The sequence below is a fragment of the Metopolophium dirhodum genome, chromosome 3, assembly GCF_019925205.1.
Source record: "Metopolophium dirhodum isolate CAU chromosome 3, ASM1992520v1, whole genome shotgun sequence".
NCBI lineage: Eukaryota > Metazoa > Arthropoda > Insecta > Hemiptera > Aphididae > Metopolophium > Metopolophium dirhodum.
In genome coordinates, this window is record NC_083562.1 from 24,438,116 (window position 1) to 24,454,215 (window position 16,100).

Here is a 16,100-nt window from a genome sequence, read left to right on the forward strand (position 1 = left end):
ATCACGAAAATGTGCAAATTATTTGGAGTTAAAAATTCCTAAGCATTTTTCTTTTTAAATCTAAGATTTGAAAATGTAATACAAGATTCCTCATACATTTTTCTACCTTTATCAAAAAAAAATGTCTACAAAAAGGTCTAATTAAATTTTTATGACTGTTTTAAGTTCGTATTTTTACATCGTTCACTCGATTTCTTTTTTTTTTATTAGGGTTAAGGCTTCGACTGCTCAGGTCATTAGCCTGTGGTACTGTAGATTTTTACACGTGATTTTGTTTTGGCAGAATTTTTAATTTGGGCACCTGTAGGTATCTGCCATGCCCGGGTGGGGGATGGCGGCACTTGTTCTCCGGACACCGTGACTTGCCCGAAGAAAAATGCCGCCCGCGGCCAAGGTATCGAACTCGGGCAGGCTGCGTTGCAGCCGACGCCTTAGTCCGCTCGGCCACTCCGTCCCCCACTCGATTTCTTATGTAGCGATTTCCTTATTTTGTTGTAATTAAAAAACGAATAACTGCAGATACATGAAATATTTTACTGAATGTTTATATTTTTATTTTCTATACACTCTAAAATTTTGAAAATATTTTGTCTTGTTTTGAGCTGTTTACGGACAATTTCAAATTACAACTTCTTTAGTTTTTTTTCCATAAATATCAATAAAATTTTATTTGTTAGATCAAAAAGCGTGAAAAATTAATACAAGGCTCCTGATATATTGTTACAAATACTTACAATAGAAGATGAAAAATATTAAAAATACATTGGCAGGTTTTTTTTTATAATCATTCAAAGTTCAAATTGAAAATTTACAAATTATTTAGTTGAGCGACACCAACTTACCCACCTTTATTTTTTGGTTTCTCCCGTTTATTTTGAGAACTAAGTAGACTGGGAATTTCAATTTCTGAGCGAATCAATGAATGTGTTGGTTCTATAGTGATGTTTTTTTTTGTGTCTGCAGACATCGCCTTTTAGGACAGTAAAAATGCTAACATTTTTTACTTCGACATATTTTCTGGTAGAAGGGTCAAAAGTAAAAAATGCCTAGAAGATTTCAATGCAAATTTACGTTTTAAATTTGGTGTAACTCAAAAACTAAGAACTGTACCTATCAACATATTTATTTATATATAATAAACTATTCAAAATATTTTGACTCTGAGCTATTTAAAGTTTTTTTTTAATTATTGTCAATATCGTATGATTTTATTATAGTATAATTATAATATATTTTAACATATTATAATAATATAGTATATTAGTATAGGTATTTATAAGTACCTATTTTTGGGTTATCGCATGTTGTAACTACCACGATATCAGAATATTTGGTTCCAAGACTACCTTTATAATTTTGCGTCACACATCTGGGTTATCGTGAGTCGTGACCAGTGACCACTATGATATCGTAAATTGTTACTTATTCGTCCAATTATTAGTCTCCAATGCTGCTCATAAGCTAAATTGTCGAAAGTCACCGAACATTATTTTTTAGAAAAACGTGTTTTAATATTTTACATCTTCTGAAAATCATTAACACCTTGTACATATAAATTATACTTTATATTATAGTATAAGATATGTGTTTTTTTATAACATGAAAATTTACCTGAGAAATGCAATAAAATAAAAATCAATACCTATAATATAAATACGTTTTTAACAATATACCTAGGTATTTCACTTTTTTTATTGATCCTTAGTATTGATATAAGTTACAGAAACTTGATTAATAAACCAAATTATCGTATGTGTAAGAATTTAGGATAATATTATATATTATTAAATAATTATAATTCATAGCATATAAACTAATTATAATCATAATATAATAAATATTTATAAATATATTATTACGGACTCAGCAAAAATGTCGTATCTCCTACAATATTTACGGTATTTTTAACCTTTGCATAGTAATTTTATTTTACGGCACTTTCTTAATACCCGTGAATTTACTCGACGATTTATGGCGTTTCAGCTGTTTAAATATTGCCTATATTAGTTTTGTTGAGCAATATTTAAGACTTACAGTATGTCTTCCTCAATATACCTAACCAAACATATTCACCTAAATGATCCAAATTTTTTAATTAAAAATTGTTTTTGAACTTGAGGAATTTTAGCTTAGGATGGTTAGGTTAGGTGAGGTATTATATTATTATGTTCTTTAATTTTTAGTCCTGCAATATATTTACTTTGTCTTACATTGTAGTTTAATACATTTAATCCAATACGTTTTGAAAGTATATTTTTTAAAACTTTGTAGGTTAGACATTTATTGGACCGTTTAAATTGAACAAATAGGTAAGTTTTTTGTACTAAAACGTATTGGTCAAACAATTAACAAGTATTTTGGACCAAAACTATATATGTATCTAAAAAAGGTAAACCTCTACTCTTACGAATGACTGATTTTGTTATCAGTTTCAAATTATTGTTATAAATAGTATTTCAATCATATAAGACAATATCACATTACAAATACGTAAACTGATCTATGAGTAATGCAAGATGTATAACATAATCAAGCTCAGAATCTTGGATATTTTTAAGTGCAACGTACAAAGAAACATTGTTACTGAGTACTGACAACAAAGAATTAGTCAAGTATGCTATTTTATACAGGGCTTATATAGAGGGCCAAATCTCATAATCTATCTGATTCCAATACTTTATAAAGTTTGATCTTCAATGTACCTTAAAGACTTGAAACATAATATTAAAAATCCAATACAGCATTTATAGTAAGTTTAGAAAGGGATCTTATATAAGCTAGAGAGCTAGACGAATGCATAATATTTCATTGTCCATTAGACATTTGGACGTGAAACAAACATATTTCAAATCTATATTTATCGTGTTATCTAAGTATCTAGTTAGTGTAATAAATAAAAAAATTAATTTTACTTTTAATTTATTCTTATATAAACAAAGAAAAATTTTAAAAATGTTTATAAATGGTGACTTTTTAATCTTTAATGCAGTAATAATTTTCAAAAAAAAATAAATTATATGAAAAATTATTGACGGGAACAAATATAGGTACGTTGATGTATTTTGTAAATTTTCCTAGGTTAAATAACTAATAATAATAAAAATGCTACGCACCCTAAATGAACGTACCTATACAGATTCGTAATTAATCGCAAATATTCAAAAACTATCAGTAAACTTAAATTAAGTTATTTTAAATATAGGTAATACATCATCTCAATTTACTAAATAATATAGTTGACTAGCGTCTAGCACTCTAGCTACTTAATAGTTATATAGTTACCTATATTAATATTATACAATATTTCAACTTAGAAACTATATAACTTGATCATGTGTGTACAAATGTATATTATATAAACTAGTTATTACGTGTTATTCGGTAAGGTGTAAATTATATTTTAATGTGTTTTAATCGTAGTGGTAATGTATTTCATATGTATTTTTACCGAACTTTAGAATCCTTGCAGTGATTTTCATAGTTAAAACAATACGTTTATTTTAATAGATATATTTAATCAATTTAATATAAGCAATAAAATAAACTTTATGAGCAATAACAGTAATAATAAAATGATGATACAATGCTGACTTTAAGTTTGTTATTTTATAGTGATCATATAATATTATAATATATGCCATTTTAAAAACATTAACCGAACAAAAATATTAGGCAATCGTTTATTTGACGGATTTTATATTCGACGCATTTATTTATCATTTGTAACTTTGAACCGTCTAAATGATTTTCTAAGAAATAGGTAATTATATTTCTGATAAAAAATTGCAATGTATATTATACAAATCTACACATTCTTATAATAATATAATAGTTGATACTATAGACATAGAGTATAGAGTATATAGATCATAGTTGATCAACAATAAAGTATCAATAATGTGGTGTTATCGGCATAGGCGCAACTAGACCTCTAAAACAGGGGGTGCTAAATATGTGAATGCACCACAGAGCCGTGGGGGGCTTCGCCCCCCACACCCCCTACACATAAGCCTGCAATGCTTGATAACTCAAAATTTTAAAACATATATTAACACACTTCACATAAATAAAAGAAAATAAATTTATAATACTTTTTTTTACTAAAATTTCAGTAACATAAAGATACATTATAATTTCATAATTTTGTTAGTAAATAACTTATATATATATAATACATTTTAAATTAGCATAATTTTTCTAGGTTTCATACAATATTTATTTAAAATAGTTTCAGTGTTAAGCTGATTTAATAAATCTTTTTCAATATTCAGCAAAGATAAATTGGTAAACCTTTGCTGAAGCATACTTGATCTTAACCAGTTTTTTATCCGCCGCATTGTCGAAAAACTTCGCTCACAAGTAGCAGAGCTTACTGGAATTGTGATTGCAATTTGCAAAAGTTTGTACAAATTTGGAAAGGAATCTTTTTTTACTTTATCTTTCAAATCTTCTAGTGTAAAGTTTGGTGGTAGGCAATTATTAATAACCATCATTTCAGCTTTTAATACTTCAATCTTTACACATAAAATATCCTATACAATTATTATAAATTAGTGTTTAGTAATGATTAAAATTTACTTTTGAATTTATATTAACCTTACCTTATAATGATTGATGAACTCTTGGCTCCCATCATAGTTTAAACTCATAAAGTTATCAACTGAACAAGCCATTGATAAGTTTTTTTCTGAAAATCTGTACTTTAGATTTGCAATCACAGTATCAATTATTGGAAAATATACAGTTATTTTCCAAAAATCGCTTACTGATGAGAAATTTTGTTCAACTTCTTCATCTGCAGTTACAGTTTGTAGGTGATAATTATTCAAATATTTAGGTTGAGTTCTTTTACGTTTTGATCCTAAATCAATTTTATTTTTGCATAAATTAGAAGCATTTAAATATATGAAAACAATAAATAAATAAATTACTAATTATTTACAAATTATAACTACATATTATATAACTAATAACTATACCTAATCGATTAATTTGTAAAGTTATATTAAACTCTTCAGCCATCAATTCAATTTTTTTCCAAAATTTATAAAACTCATCTTCACATCTTAATTGTTCAAAAGATTTTATAACACCATTAATGGTTTCTTTTGCTTTTCCTAAAGTAGCGGATTTTGACTGCAGTGTAGTACTAAGCATGTTAATTATACAAAGAACATCTTTCAATAATGTTACCCCAATCAAAAAGTTACAATTATTTATTTGGCTAAGAATACCTGCAAAAAAAAAATATATATATTTAATATATAAATGAATACCTATAGTAAGCAATTTTAAATATGAATTAACAATAATATTATATTTATCAACACATGAATTTATAGAATTATTTTTTAATTAAATTAATTAATTAATCGTAATTAATTCACCTATAGCCTCAACTGCATCTTTATCATTTTGTTCCTCAACTTCATTTATTAAAAACTTCAATATTGCAGGGTAATTTTTAATCATTGCATCACAATTTTTGAATCGGCATACCCATCGTGTGTCACATATTCTAAGTACATTGCCTTTTCTTAACTCTAATTTAGACTGTATTGAAATTAGCTTAGAACAGTTCGATGGTCGTGAAAAATGAACATACAGCATCTCCAGTGTATTAAATATATTTCGGGCACACTAAAATAATTTAAATTTGTTATAATTGTTATAATTAGTATTTATTAAAAATTGAACATTCTATAACATTCTATACCTTAACTCCTTTACACATATCTACTACAACTAAATTAAGCCTGTGTGCCATACAATGTGTGTAAATTGCATTTGGATATTTTTCTTTTATTTTGGCCTGTACACCTCCGAGACAACCCGACATCACACTAGCACCATCATATGATTGTGCTACTATATGCAATGAGTTCATACTAATATTCAAATTTTCAAAACATTGGTAAATAGCAGCAACAATACTATTGGCGTCTTGTCCACTGGAAACATCAACAAACTGTAAAAACCTTTCATGAGATTCAAGACCGACTGCATACCGAATACACACAGATAACTGCTCTTGTTTATGGCTTCTATAAAGTTAAAAATATAGTACCAATTACAACAAAAATAACTACTAACATACGGAACACAAATAAAATATTTATTATGATACTGATTGTTTAGATGAGTAAATTAAAAACTATTGTACCTGGCTTCATCCACCATTAAAGCAAAATGTCCAGTCTTAACAATATTGTCAATAATTGTCTCTCTAACAAGATCTGCACAGATTCCTATAATTTCTTCCTGTACTTTCCAACTTGTTTGACTAATTTTTTTATTATAAAAATTTTCAAAATCTGGTATAAATTTTGAAAACACAATATTGCATAATTCTTTAAAATTACCTAAGACAATATACATAGTTAATTGTTATCAATCACACAGAACAAATCATTATTTTTTAATTTTTTATACAATTTTACCTTGATTTAAAGAATCACATTTTTCATCATGTCCCCTGTATGAAATACCTTGCTTGGCTAAATACAATACAATTTCAATTAAGTAAGACATATATTTTCTATTTTTTGCCACTTCTTCTTTATGGAAAGATGATATTTGAGTTATTACAGATCCCGTTTCTTTTGTTTTTTTATATGAATTCATTTTTTCTACATTTGTCAGATGGTTTTTAGAAGAGAAATGACCATTTACTTTTGTACCAAACTGAAAAAAAATTATATTAAATATTTAAAATAGACCAAGCTAATCTTAATAATAATAGTTGCATTGGTAAATTATTTATAATATTACTTTTTGCCAATTATCAAATCCGGAATGAGTCCATACATCCTGGGTACAGTTTCCTGTACTAAAAATCCGACATACATAACAAAATGCAGCATTTCGCTCAATGCTATATTCTAACCACTCATAGTCATTAAACCATTGGCTACGAAATGATCTTAATTGTTTTCCAAATTGACTTTTTTTATATGACTAAATAGCACATAAATATAATATGTTTAGAATTTAGTGTTTCGACTTAGTTAGGACAGTTAGGTTAAGATTTATGCGATACTTACTGCTAGAACTGGACGACGAGGACCAGTACTTAGAGTTCCCAAATCATTAACACCTATGTCATTTTTTGATGTACCCGACGAACAAGACACACTTGGGTCATGCAAGTTTACATTTGTATGTTTTTTAAATAAACTGAACATTTTAAAGTATCTTAATAAATATTAACAACCAACAAGTAAATCGTAAATTTCTTAACGCAATAACACAACAGACACTCGAATAAGTACTTCACGTCTTCAAAGTTGACGGTAAACAAGACTGAATATTAATCATTAATGTAAGATTAAAGATTGTTTAATAAAGATTTACCCAATAAAACGTTATAATAGAACTCATGCGGGTTTACCAGTATAATTGCAGTCCACCGCAGTGTACATGATATATATTATAATATATAGTTTAATATTATACTATTGAGATATAGTGCTTTTTGATACGACCTATTGGCTAAAAATAGCACGTAAGCAATATATTTCTCCGCAACGTCCTTATCGTTAATTGTCTAACAATATTATGGGAATATCCGTGTATGGAATGAATTATATTGAATTATATTATAAGACTTACGACCAAATAATTAAATATTTTTTCAGGAAATTTATCATAATATTTAAAAACATAACATTCATGGTATTTCAATAAAATAATAAAAGTTAGATATAAAAAACAGGGGGTGCTAAATTTTAACTTGGGGGTGCTAAAGACCTTTTTGCACCCCCCTAGTTGCGCCACTGGTTATCGGGTTTGACCAATTTGGAAAATATCTATAACATTAATATTTAAACGAGTTCCAAATGTATGTTGCTCCTCAAGCAACAAGTATTAAAATCAAAAAATTTAATTTGAAAAACTGAAAAACTTGTTTTCATCAAAGTTTTATTGTTTATAAATAAAACACACATGTAATGCCGCAATGGTTAAATTTATTAAGCCAATAAATAAATAATGACATAATATATTATATTTTTGTTATTATAATAATATTATTTATTATAATATTATAATATTATTATGTAATTGATGATATATTTTACTTTTTAACTTAATTTATTTAATATTCTTACATAACTTCAGTCTCATGTTACGCATGTGACATTGATGTTGTATGACTATATGTATATTATGTACATAACATTTAAGTTTTTAACATAATATAGACACAAATATCTGATAGTGGCATTAAATTTTAATATTATGTTCATATTTGATTGACTAATCTGCGGTGGCTTTGAAGAAATTTATCAGGTCATCCAGGTCATCTATTTGTTTTCAGTGGGCGATTAATTCAAAAAGGTTGGTTAGGTTAGGTTGAGTGTTTTTTTTTCTTTCTTGTTTGGTCGATATAATATATTCAGTTGGTAAATATATGATAATGTTTTACTTATAGTCTGACACCGCACGATGCTAACAAACCACTGTTTTTTTCTGGCATCTATGATCAATTATCATCACGTTTATATGCTCAATAAAATTAATATCATTCATTGATATCTAATAGTTAATACAATTTCAAATTTAATACTAATTAACTCACTGGAAAGTCGAAATTAAATCAATTAATAGGTCCCTTGTATAAATAATTAATCCTAACCCACAAGTACTAAATTAATCAGCATTATTTAAGACTCAATACACAAATTTGTTTTACACAAAATGTTTGTACCTAATATCGTTTTAATTTACTATCGTGATTTATAAACATATTATCATTGTATTGTATGTAGGTTCCATTATAGATTACATAGAAAGTATTACAAGTTACAACCCATTTAACACACCAAACATTTAAGTATTATATAATAAGATTTGCTGTCAATTGTTTAATTATTATATCCGTGATTTATAATACACGTGTAAGTTGTAGACAGACGGTGGCTTGAACTTTTTTTTTCTTGACCCACATTAAATAATTTTACACCACCCATCCTAAATATTTGTTCACTTCCCTCCAAATAGTGAATTCATGGGTTGTTAGTGGTTAAATAACCTTTAAAAATTGTTCAATCTACCTTACTATAGGACTAACCAACTATAGACCAACTTGTAAGTACTCCGTGTGTTACCGGATAATTAAAATTAAAAAAATTAATATGTTTGATACTAAATTTAGGTAGGTACGTTACGTTTACTAAAATATAAGTACGATTTAATCATTTCAACTTATATTATAATATTTAAAACAGTTAGAAGAAATAATTTTAAAATATTGAATTAAATTTTGAATAAACAAATTGTCACAAAAAAATATTAACACAAATTGCAATAAAAGTTGTAGTTGAGTAAAAATTTTAAATACTGTAGTGGATTGAAAAAATTGATAAATAATTGCAAGCAAAGTTTTCTGGAAAGTTCAAAGATTCAAAACCTAGTACTTATACATATTTTTCAGTTTTTAGGTTTCCAGTACTTTCTAATGTACAATATGTATATACATCTACTTTTTAGTATTCGAATTTATTTTTATTTTTAATATCAAATTTAAGTAAGTTGATAAAATATAGTAGGTTGTAGGTATATTTATATTGAATCTATGGAAAATAGAATAATATAAATATAAATTGTGTATGAGCAGGGCTTCAAAGACAGAATGAAATCAGATTATATGCTCAAATGAATCGTTCCTTTGTTTGTATCTATCAAATATTTTTCATTCAAAAACTCCGGTTACAAAAAAAAAAAAATAATAAATTATGGAAAATCAATTTCTTGGCCATGTTTTCAATTTATATGGTAGGTATATATTAATATAATTGGTGACAAGTGACGGCAATTTTATTAGTGTTGCTAATATACCTAATAAATAACACTAATGATTGTATAAATGTTCAATCGACAAAGGACAGCCGTTAACAACCCTATCCAAAATTCCAATTTATTATTTATCTATTATTGCCTATTGGATTATTAGTGGAAAGGCCAAGTGATGTAACCATCAACTATTTTTCTGGGAAAGTGTAGAGCTGGTTGTTATTGAGAATTCTGGATCATCGAGAGGGATGATTCCCATATTATATTTTGAGTAAACAACTAAATATTAATAATAATAATAATATCCTAGATATGAGTCTAGATAATAATATAGCAAGGTGTATTGATATCAATACACCTTGTAATATAGTCATGTCATATAAACACGTAAAAACATATTCTGACATTCTGTCGAAATTTACAATAGTTGATAATTTGTTTTTAGAAAAAAATAGAACAAAATGTAATGCATTATAGAATATACTTAATTATAAATTGTTATAAATATTTAAAAAAAAATTCATTGGTGGGGGATCTACCCCCCCCCCCCCCGTTTGGCTGCTACTGACCTATAACATCAACATTTAACTTATTTGTTTTTCCGTGTTTACCTTAATTTTATAATGATTGTACCTTAAGGTATTACCTTATTGAATGGTATAAATAATTGCATTTTCAACTCGTAGGGTAGTTTCTAGTAACAAATTATGATAGGTTAAAAAAATTCATCGTACCTCACTTTTTTTAATAACCAAGAAAAAATTAAATTAAGGAAAAATGGGAATTTAATGTAATATACTAATATCCCACATGAGTTGCTCTAAAAGTAATTTAAAAATATTTAAAATATAAGAGTATGAGAGTAATTACAAACATTGGATCGATGTGCGGTATTTTATTTGAGGTATTATAAATTAATAAAATAATTATAATATACAATTAACATAATTGTACAATTCTAATTTTATTCTAAACATTATTAGTATAGGTATAATAGGTATATTCTCACCACTTTTAAGCAATACGATAATATAATAAAAATTACGCCGCTATAACATTTCCAAGGTTGAAAATTATTTTTATTTTAGGACAACTATTTTATGGTGCATCGAATTATTATTATCTAGCACATTGCGAAAGGATAATCGAAATATCCAAGAGGAGGTCGGTTGGGTTTGGCTGCGGTAACTACGGCGTGGCGGCGGTACCAGGAATCGCGGCTGCGGTTCACAGAGCGCAATTGTATTTTAAACACGGTCGTTGTCCGACGGCGGCGTCAGTGGCAACAGCAGGAGCTGTACTATAGCGAAGTTAACGCATTATTCCGAGAAAATCTATTTTAATTGAATAATTGAATAGTCCCATCTTCCTCCCCACGACATACAAATCGAAATGAGTCTGGGAGCTTAATATAATACCCAAAAGAATAACCGCCATATAATAATATAATATTAAATACATTATATTATTATACTCTATAGTCAGTATAGTCTATTATATATACTATATAGTAAACCTACAGACTAAGAACAAAATCCAATAAACTCACTGATACCACCCTTGCGCGAATAGCTGTTCTTTTATTGTCGGTCACTCGGTCTCGAAAAGGTCGAGATTTTGCACTCACAAATTATTACATTTTCGGAACAAATCTAGTTTAGAACCCCATAAAATATTTTTTTTTTCTGAAACCCGTGTATATACCTATTTGTTTGATGGTGCAATTAAAATGTGATGTGAAAATCATTAGTTTTTAAGTCGAGCTTTAAAATATACCTATGTAGGTATCTATCTAAATGCCTCATTTTCAGGGGTTTTATGCACCTCGTGGTCAGTTTACACAGGGTGTTAAAAACAATAATTTGCTGTAGCCTGTAGGTAATTATACAAACCAGTCACCAGACAAGGTCGCTTGCTCGGACAGTTTAAAATTTAAATAAAAAATGTCTATCTAGTTGTTATGCAAAACCACCTCAGGCACGTAACAGGGTAAAAACAAATGTTTTATTTTTGTTTCAATTTTCATTGTTGTAAGGAAATTAATACAAAAATACGTTTTTAAGTTTTTATATTTCTTTTTCGCACATTACTAAAAAACTAATAATTTCCGCATAATTGTGTTTTGCACCATCAAACTTTAGGTCCTACACTACATGTATACCTATAGTAAACCATATTATCTGCAAAGTAATTTTATATATGTATTTATTGTAATAAACGGATATGACAGTTTGGTACATGCATAATATAATATAACGTACTTACCTACCTCTGACTATTGATTGTTTGTTTTTTTTTTTAAATTTAGGTATATATAATATAATATTCACCTATCCAATAGTGACCTATATGTAAGCACAGAAATTACAACGGCAGAATGTGAAATATGCGTGTTAATAATATTTTACCGACGACGTTTGCGACATGTAATTGAAAATGGTCGAATGTATAAATTGCAGGTGCTTGGTCGACACGCAATTGATTCGTGTTAGTAAATTATATAATGAATTGACCTCCAGAATAACATGTTGTACTGCCGTACAACGTATACGTCACAATTTCGTTTACGTTGTCCCGGTTGTCAAATTAAATTAATTAGTAGTTAGTACCATACATTAAAATTAAATGCATTAGCTAGCAGATTTTTAAATTTCATATTTTATCACAAACGTTTTTTTTCCTGAGTATTATACGATTTGCATAGAATCAATTTAAATTGTGCATGAGAATAGGATGACAGAGGATTAGCCCTATCATCACTTAGGACGTGCTACATATATTTTAAGTAGGTATATAATGTAATGTATGTTAATATGTAACAAATGCCTATAATAAGTCTTAATATTGTATATTCTTATTTACAACATTTATTTTTGTTATTTGCATATTTTTCTTGGTTTTTAAAAAAAATATCATCTAATACCTAATTAATAGTTAATAGGTATAAAAACTTTGTTTGTCAACTTTATAAAAAAGTTTTCTAAACGGAGTTTTAAATATTGTTGTTATTAATTTTAACTGAACGATTTTAATTATACATTTTAGCAGAAGGTACCATTCATTAAATTTAAAACATGAAAAATGAATAGGTATTTTAAAATGAAAACACACAAATAATTTATTGTAAATTGTAATTCATCATAATATCCATTCTTTTAAAGAAGTTGTAAGGTGGAAACTTTAAGTAAAGATTCTAAATCCAAATCGTCTATATTAACAAATTTAAGCAAAGGCATACAACATAGAAACAAACTAATTTATAAAAGTGTTAATAAAGAAGGAATAATACTGGGTGTATCAGGAAGAATAACGCGTAAAAATCACGAACATTTGCATTAAAAGGAACATTAGAAATTCCTAAATATCTTTTTTTTTAATCTAAGATTATAAAATGTAACACAAGATTCCTTATAAGTTTGGCTACCTTTATCAAAAAAAAAAATGTCTTAAAAAAAGTCAAAATCCATTTTTATGAGCGTTTGAAATTCAAATTTTTACAACATTGGATATCTATACTACTTCCATACAAAGGGTATCCATTAGAATTCATCCTCGTTGCATCAAGCAACAGTCAAAGTTAGTTATATTTACACTTTACATTTTTCATACTTTTAGAATTTGGATTTAATTGGCCGCATGGACCGTGGATAATTTGGTTTGTTTGTATGTCAAATAATATAGAATATTTCTGGTGAATTGGTAACTCAGCCGTGATTATATCATCTTTTCGGGCGGGGTGAATATTATTTTTCAACCATATCTTGGCTTAATAATAGATTATAGACTTAGAAGGGATAGCAATATAAATTATGACATGGTTTTGAAAATTTAAATTATGAAAATATTAAATGGTATTTTACGAACATTTTTCTATGTATTTAATGAAGCCAGGTATATATTAGACGTAAATTATAAAATGCACGATGACGAAATGGATAAACAATATCCAGTATTTTAAATTTCCAAAAGTTAAAACTATTTTGTTTTTTAATTTTATGAATTCAATTTTTTATCAGATGTACCTAGTACAAAACGACGTGTAGTATTGTCCTGTTCAAAAAATATCTACCCTGCCCTAATACACGATCTTACATGTTGTTCCAAAACTCAATTTTCTGAAAAGTTCATAGCTGTTGACTTGACCCGTTTTCCACGCACGCCCACGACATAATAACGCACGGCCGAACCTATCTATGAGTCGTATCACAGAATAAAACACTGATAGTATACTCGTATCTGGTCTTTAGAAAATAATCGTAGGTCTTATATTCTAATCTAAATAAATTACAAAATTACAATTGGATCTGCGTCGGGACAATTCCCAACTAATAACTATGAAGTAGTTTCGGCTATTATAGCAATAGTGAAGTGGTCTGTGTTTCATTTTAACCGTGAACATTACTATTCACCGTCATGATTTTAACATTCCAACGCATTCATAACATTCCAAGTCTTTATCACGCAAAACATAATTTCTTATCATAAATTGATAAATTGTTTAAAACATGGAGATTAGAGATAAGATGTGATTTTCGAAATATTCTGCCGAAATAAATGCCGAATTCGTTGCTACTACCACAGAATAATTTATACTACTGATATGTGAATTGTGGCAGAAATTAAAAATATAAATAATATAAATTATTTGTCAATCTAGAATATTATATTTTATTATGTTTACAACGAGTTTAGTATCTACAATTAACCGGATCTATCCAATGATTAATGTGAGAAAATGTTGTTTTTAATTTCGGTATTCTTAAATTGGTTAAACGGCTATATTATTCCAGGATAAGTTAAAATGTTCATGTGCAAAACATTTATCACAACTAACCGAAAAACAAGCACAACTCATGAGGAAAAAGTTGCCTCAAAAAAAACCAATTAAAGGTGTGAAACACATAATATTGGTGGCATCCGGTAAAGGAGGTGTTGGCAAATCAACGACTGCCGGTAAGCTAATCTATTACAATTCATGCTGTAATCTTTACAATGTAAATTATATAATACTTGAATAATAAAAATAAATGTATATTGCACAGTAAATCTAGCAACAGCTTTAAAGTGTGTTGCACCTAATAAAGATGTCGGATTATTGGATGCTGATGTATTCGGTCCATCTATACCATTAATGATGGATTTACATGAAACCCCTTTAATTAATGATGGTAAGGTTGCTATTCCTTGTACTTGAATCAATTAGTATTAAATATTAATTAATTAAACTTTATTTATAAATTATAGATAACCTTATGGTACCTCTCGTTAACTATGGGGTTAAGTGGTAAATTATTTGTTTCAAGTCCATTTATTTTTTGAAATCTAATTTCATTTTACTATCACAGCATGTCAATGGGTAACTTGATAACTGATCAATCAGCAGCCATCTGGAGAGGTCTTATGGTTATGGGAGCCATTGATAAATTAATAAGAGGTGTTTCGTGGGACCATACAGATTACCTTATAGTGGATACACCTCCAGGGACGGGAGATACACACTTATCACTTGCTCAAAATCTTCCAATAAGCGGTAATGGAAAAAAATATTATAAAGTTAGATATTTATAAACTATATCAAATATTTTAAAAACAAAATTATGAATTGCAGGTGTTTTAATTGTTACTACTGGTCAAAAAGCTGCTCTTGGTGTGACCAGGAGAGGTATAACAATGTTTAAAAAGTTGAACATTCCTATATTGGGAATAGTACAAAATATGAGTACCATGAAATGTTTGCAATGTTCACATGAAAATTATGTTTTTGGAGATAGTGTTCAAGAGTTAGCTACACAAGAAAGTATTTAATTATTTTGTTGGTAACTTGTTCAATAGATAGTAATGTTTAATATTGTTTTCAGAAATAGATACATTGTTTTCTGTACCTTTGGATCCTGTTATAACTAATGGTTGTGATTCTGGTCAGCCCATTGTCATTACTCATCCGGAATCCTCACAAGTAATTTTAATTATGAAAATATTTTTTTGGAATTATTGAATTTCTTTCTATTATTAATGCGTATTGTATTTTAATTTTTAGGTTAAAATTTACAAGAATTTAGCAGAATATTTGATAAATTTATTGGATGTTGTCAATAGCAAGTGATTGATATATTTTGTAACTACATTTGATGAACATCAATATTAATATAATATGATTAAATTATTGTTCAAGTATATAAATATGTAAAATATTTAGCAAAATAAAATCTAGTTCTATGTATTGTATAATAATGCTTAAATGGTTTAAGACATTTTAAATAAGTGAAGAATATGCATAAGGTCATTAGTCGATTACATTACAATAGCCT

The 16,100-nt window shown here is 27.6% G+C and overlaps 2 protein-coding genes across 4 annotated transcripts; one reads left to right on the forward strand and one right to left on the reverse strand.

Moving 5' to 3' along the window:
* Positions 1 to 4,090: 4,090 nt before the first annotated feature.
* On the reverse strand, positions 4,091 to 7,697 carry LOC132941217 (zinc finger MYM-type protein 1-like). 2 transcript variants are annotated; one of them, XM_061009161.1, is made up of 10 exons: positions 7,044 to 7,697; positions 6,772 to 6,957; positions 6,441 to 6,684; positions 6,164 to 6,362; positions 6,009 to 6,044; positions 5,717 to 5,951; positions 5,388 to 5,640; positions 4,980 to 5,234; positions 4,602 to 4,861; positions 4,091 to 4,532 (listed from the first exon to the last, which is right to left on the reverse strand). In XM_061009161.1, exons 1-10 carry the CDS (start codon positions 7,182 to 7,184, stop codon positions 4,179 to 4,181), a joined length of 2,163 nt encoding a protein of 720 aa, XP_060865144.1. In that variant the 5' UTR covers positions 7,185 to 7,697; the 3' UTR covers positions 4,091 to 4,178. The 2 variants fall into 2 exon arrangements, with proteins under 2 accessions (XP_060865144.1, XP_060865143.1); XM_061009160.1 differs by having other exon boundaries at positions 5,717 to 6,044.
* A 4,722-nt stretch (positions 7,698 to 12,419) lies between these two features.
* LOC132941872 (iron-sulfur protein NUBPL) lies at positions 12,420 to 15,956 on the forward strand. 2 transcript variants are annotated; one of them, XM_061010089.1, is made up of 8 exons: positions 12,420 to 12,577; positions 14,583 to 14,745; positions 14,835 to 14,960; positions 15,037 to 15,076; positions 15,138 to 15,322; positions 15,401 to 15,589; positions 15,651 to 15,748; positions 15,830 to 15,956. In XM_061010089.1, the coding sequence occupies exons 2-8, from the start codon at positions 14,646 to 14,648 to the stop codon at positions 15,893 to 15,895; spliced, it is 804 nt and encodes a 267-aa protein (XP_060866072.1). In that variant the 5' UTR covers positions 12,420 to 12,577; positions 14,583 to 14,645; the 3' UTR covers positions 15,896 to 15,956. The 2 variants fall into 2 exon arrangements, with proteins under 2 accessions (XP_060866072.1, XP_060866071.1); XM_061010088.1 differs by lacking the exon at positions 12,420 to 12,577 and adding an exon at positions 14,171 to 14,519.
* The last annotated feature ends 144 nt before the right edge of the window (positions 15,957 to 16,100 follow it).

Coding starts and splice junctions, on each gene's coding strand:
- LOC132941217 (XM_061009160.1), bottom strand. CDS start 7,184: ATGTTCAGTTTATTTAAAAAACATACAAATGTAAACTTGCATGACCCA. Junction 6,958..7,043: donor CTCGTCGTCCAGTTCTAGCA/GTAAGTATCGCA, acceptor TGTGCTATTTAG/TCATATAAAAAAAGTCAATT. Junction 5,235..5,387: donor AGATGCAGTTGAGGCTATAG/GTGAATTAATTA, acceptor TTTTTTTTGCAG/GTATTCTTAGCCAAATAAAT.
- LOC132941872 (XM_061010088.1), top strand. CDS start 14,466: ATGTTTACAACGAGTTTAGTATCTACAATTAACCGGATCTATCCAATG. Junction 14,746..14,834: donor TGGCAAATCAACGACTGCCG/GTAAGCTAATCT, acceptor TATATTGCACAG/TAAATCTAGCAACAGCTTTA. Junction 15,590..15,650: donor AGAGTTAGCTACACAAGAAA/GTATTTAATTAT, acceptor TATTGTTTTCAG/AAATAGATACATTGTTTTCT.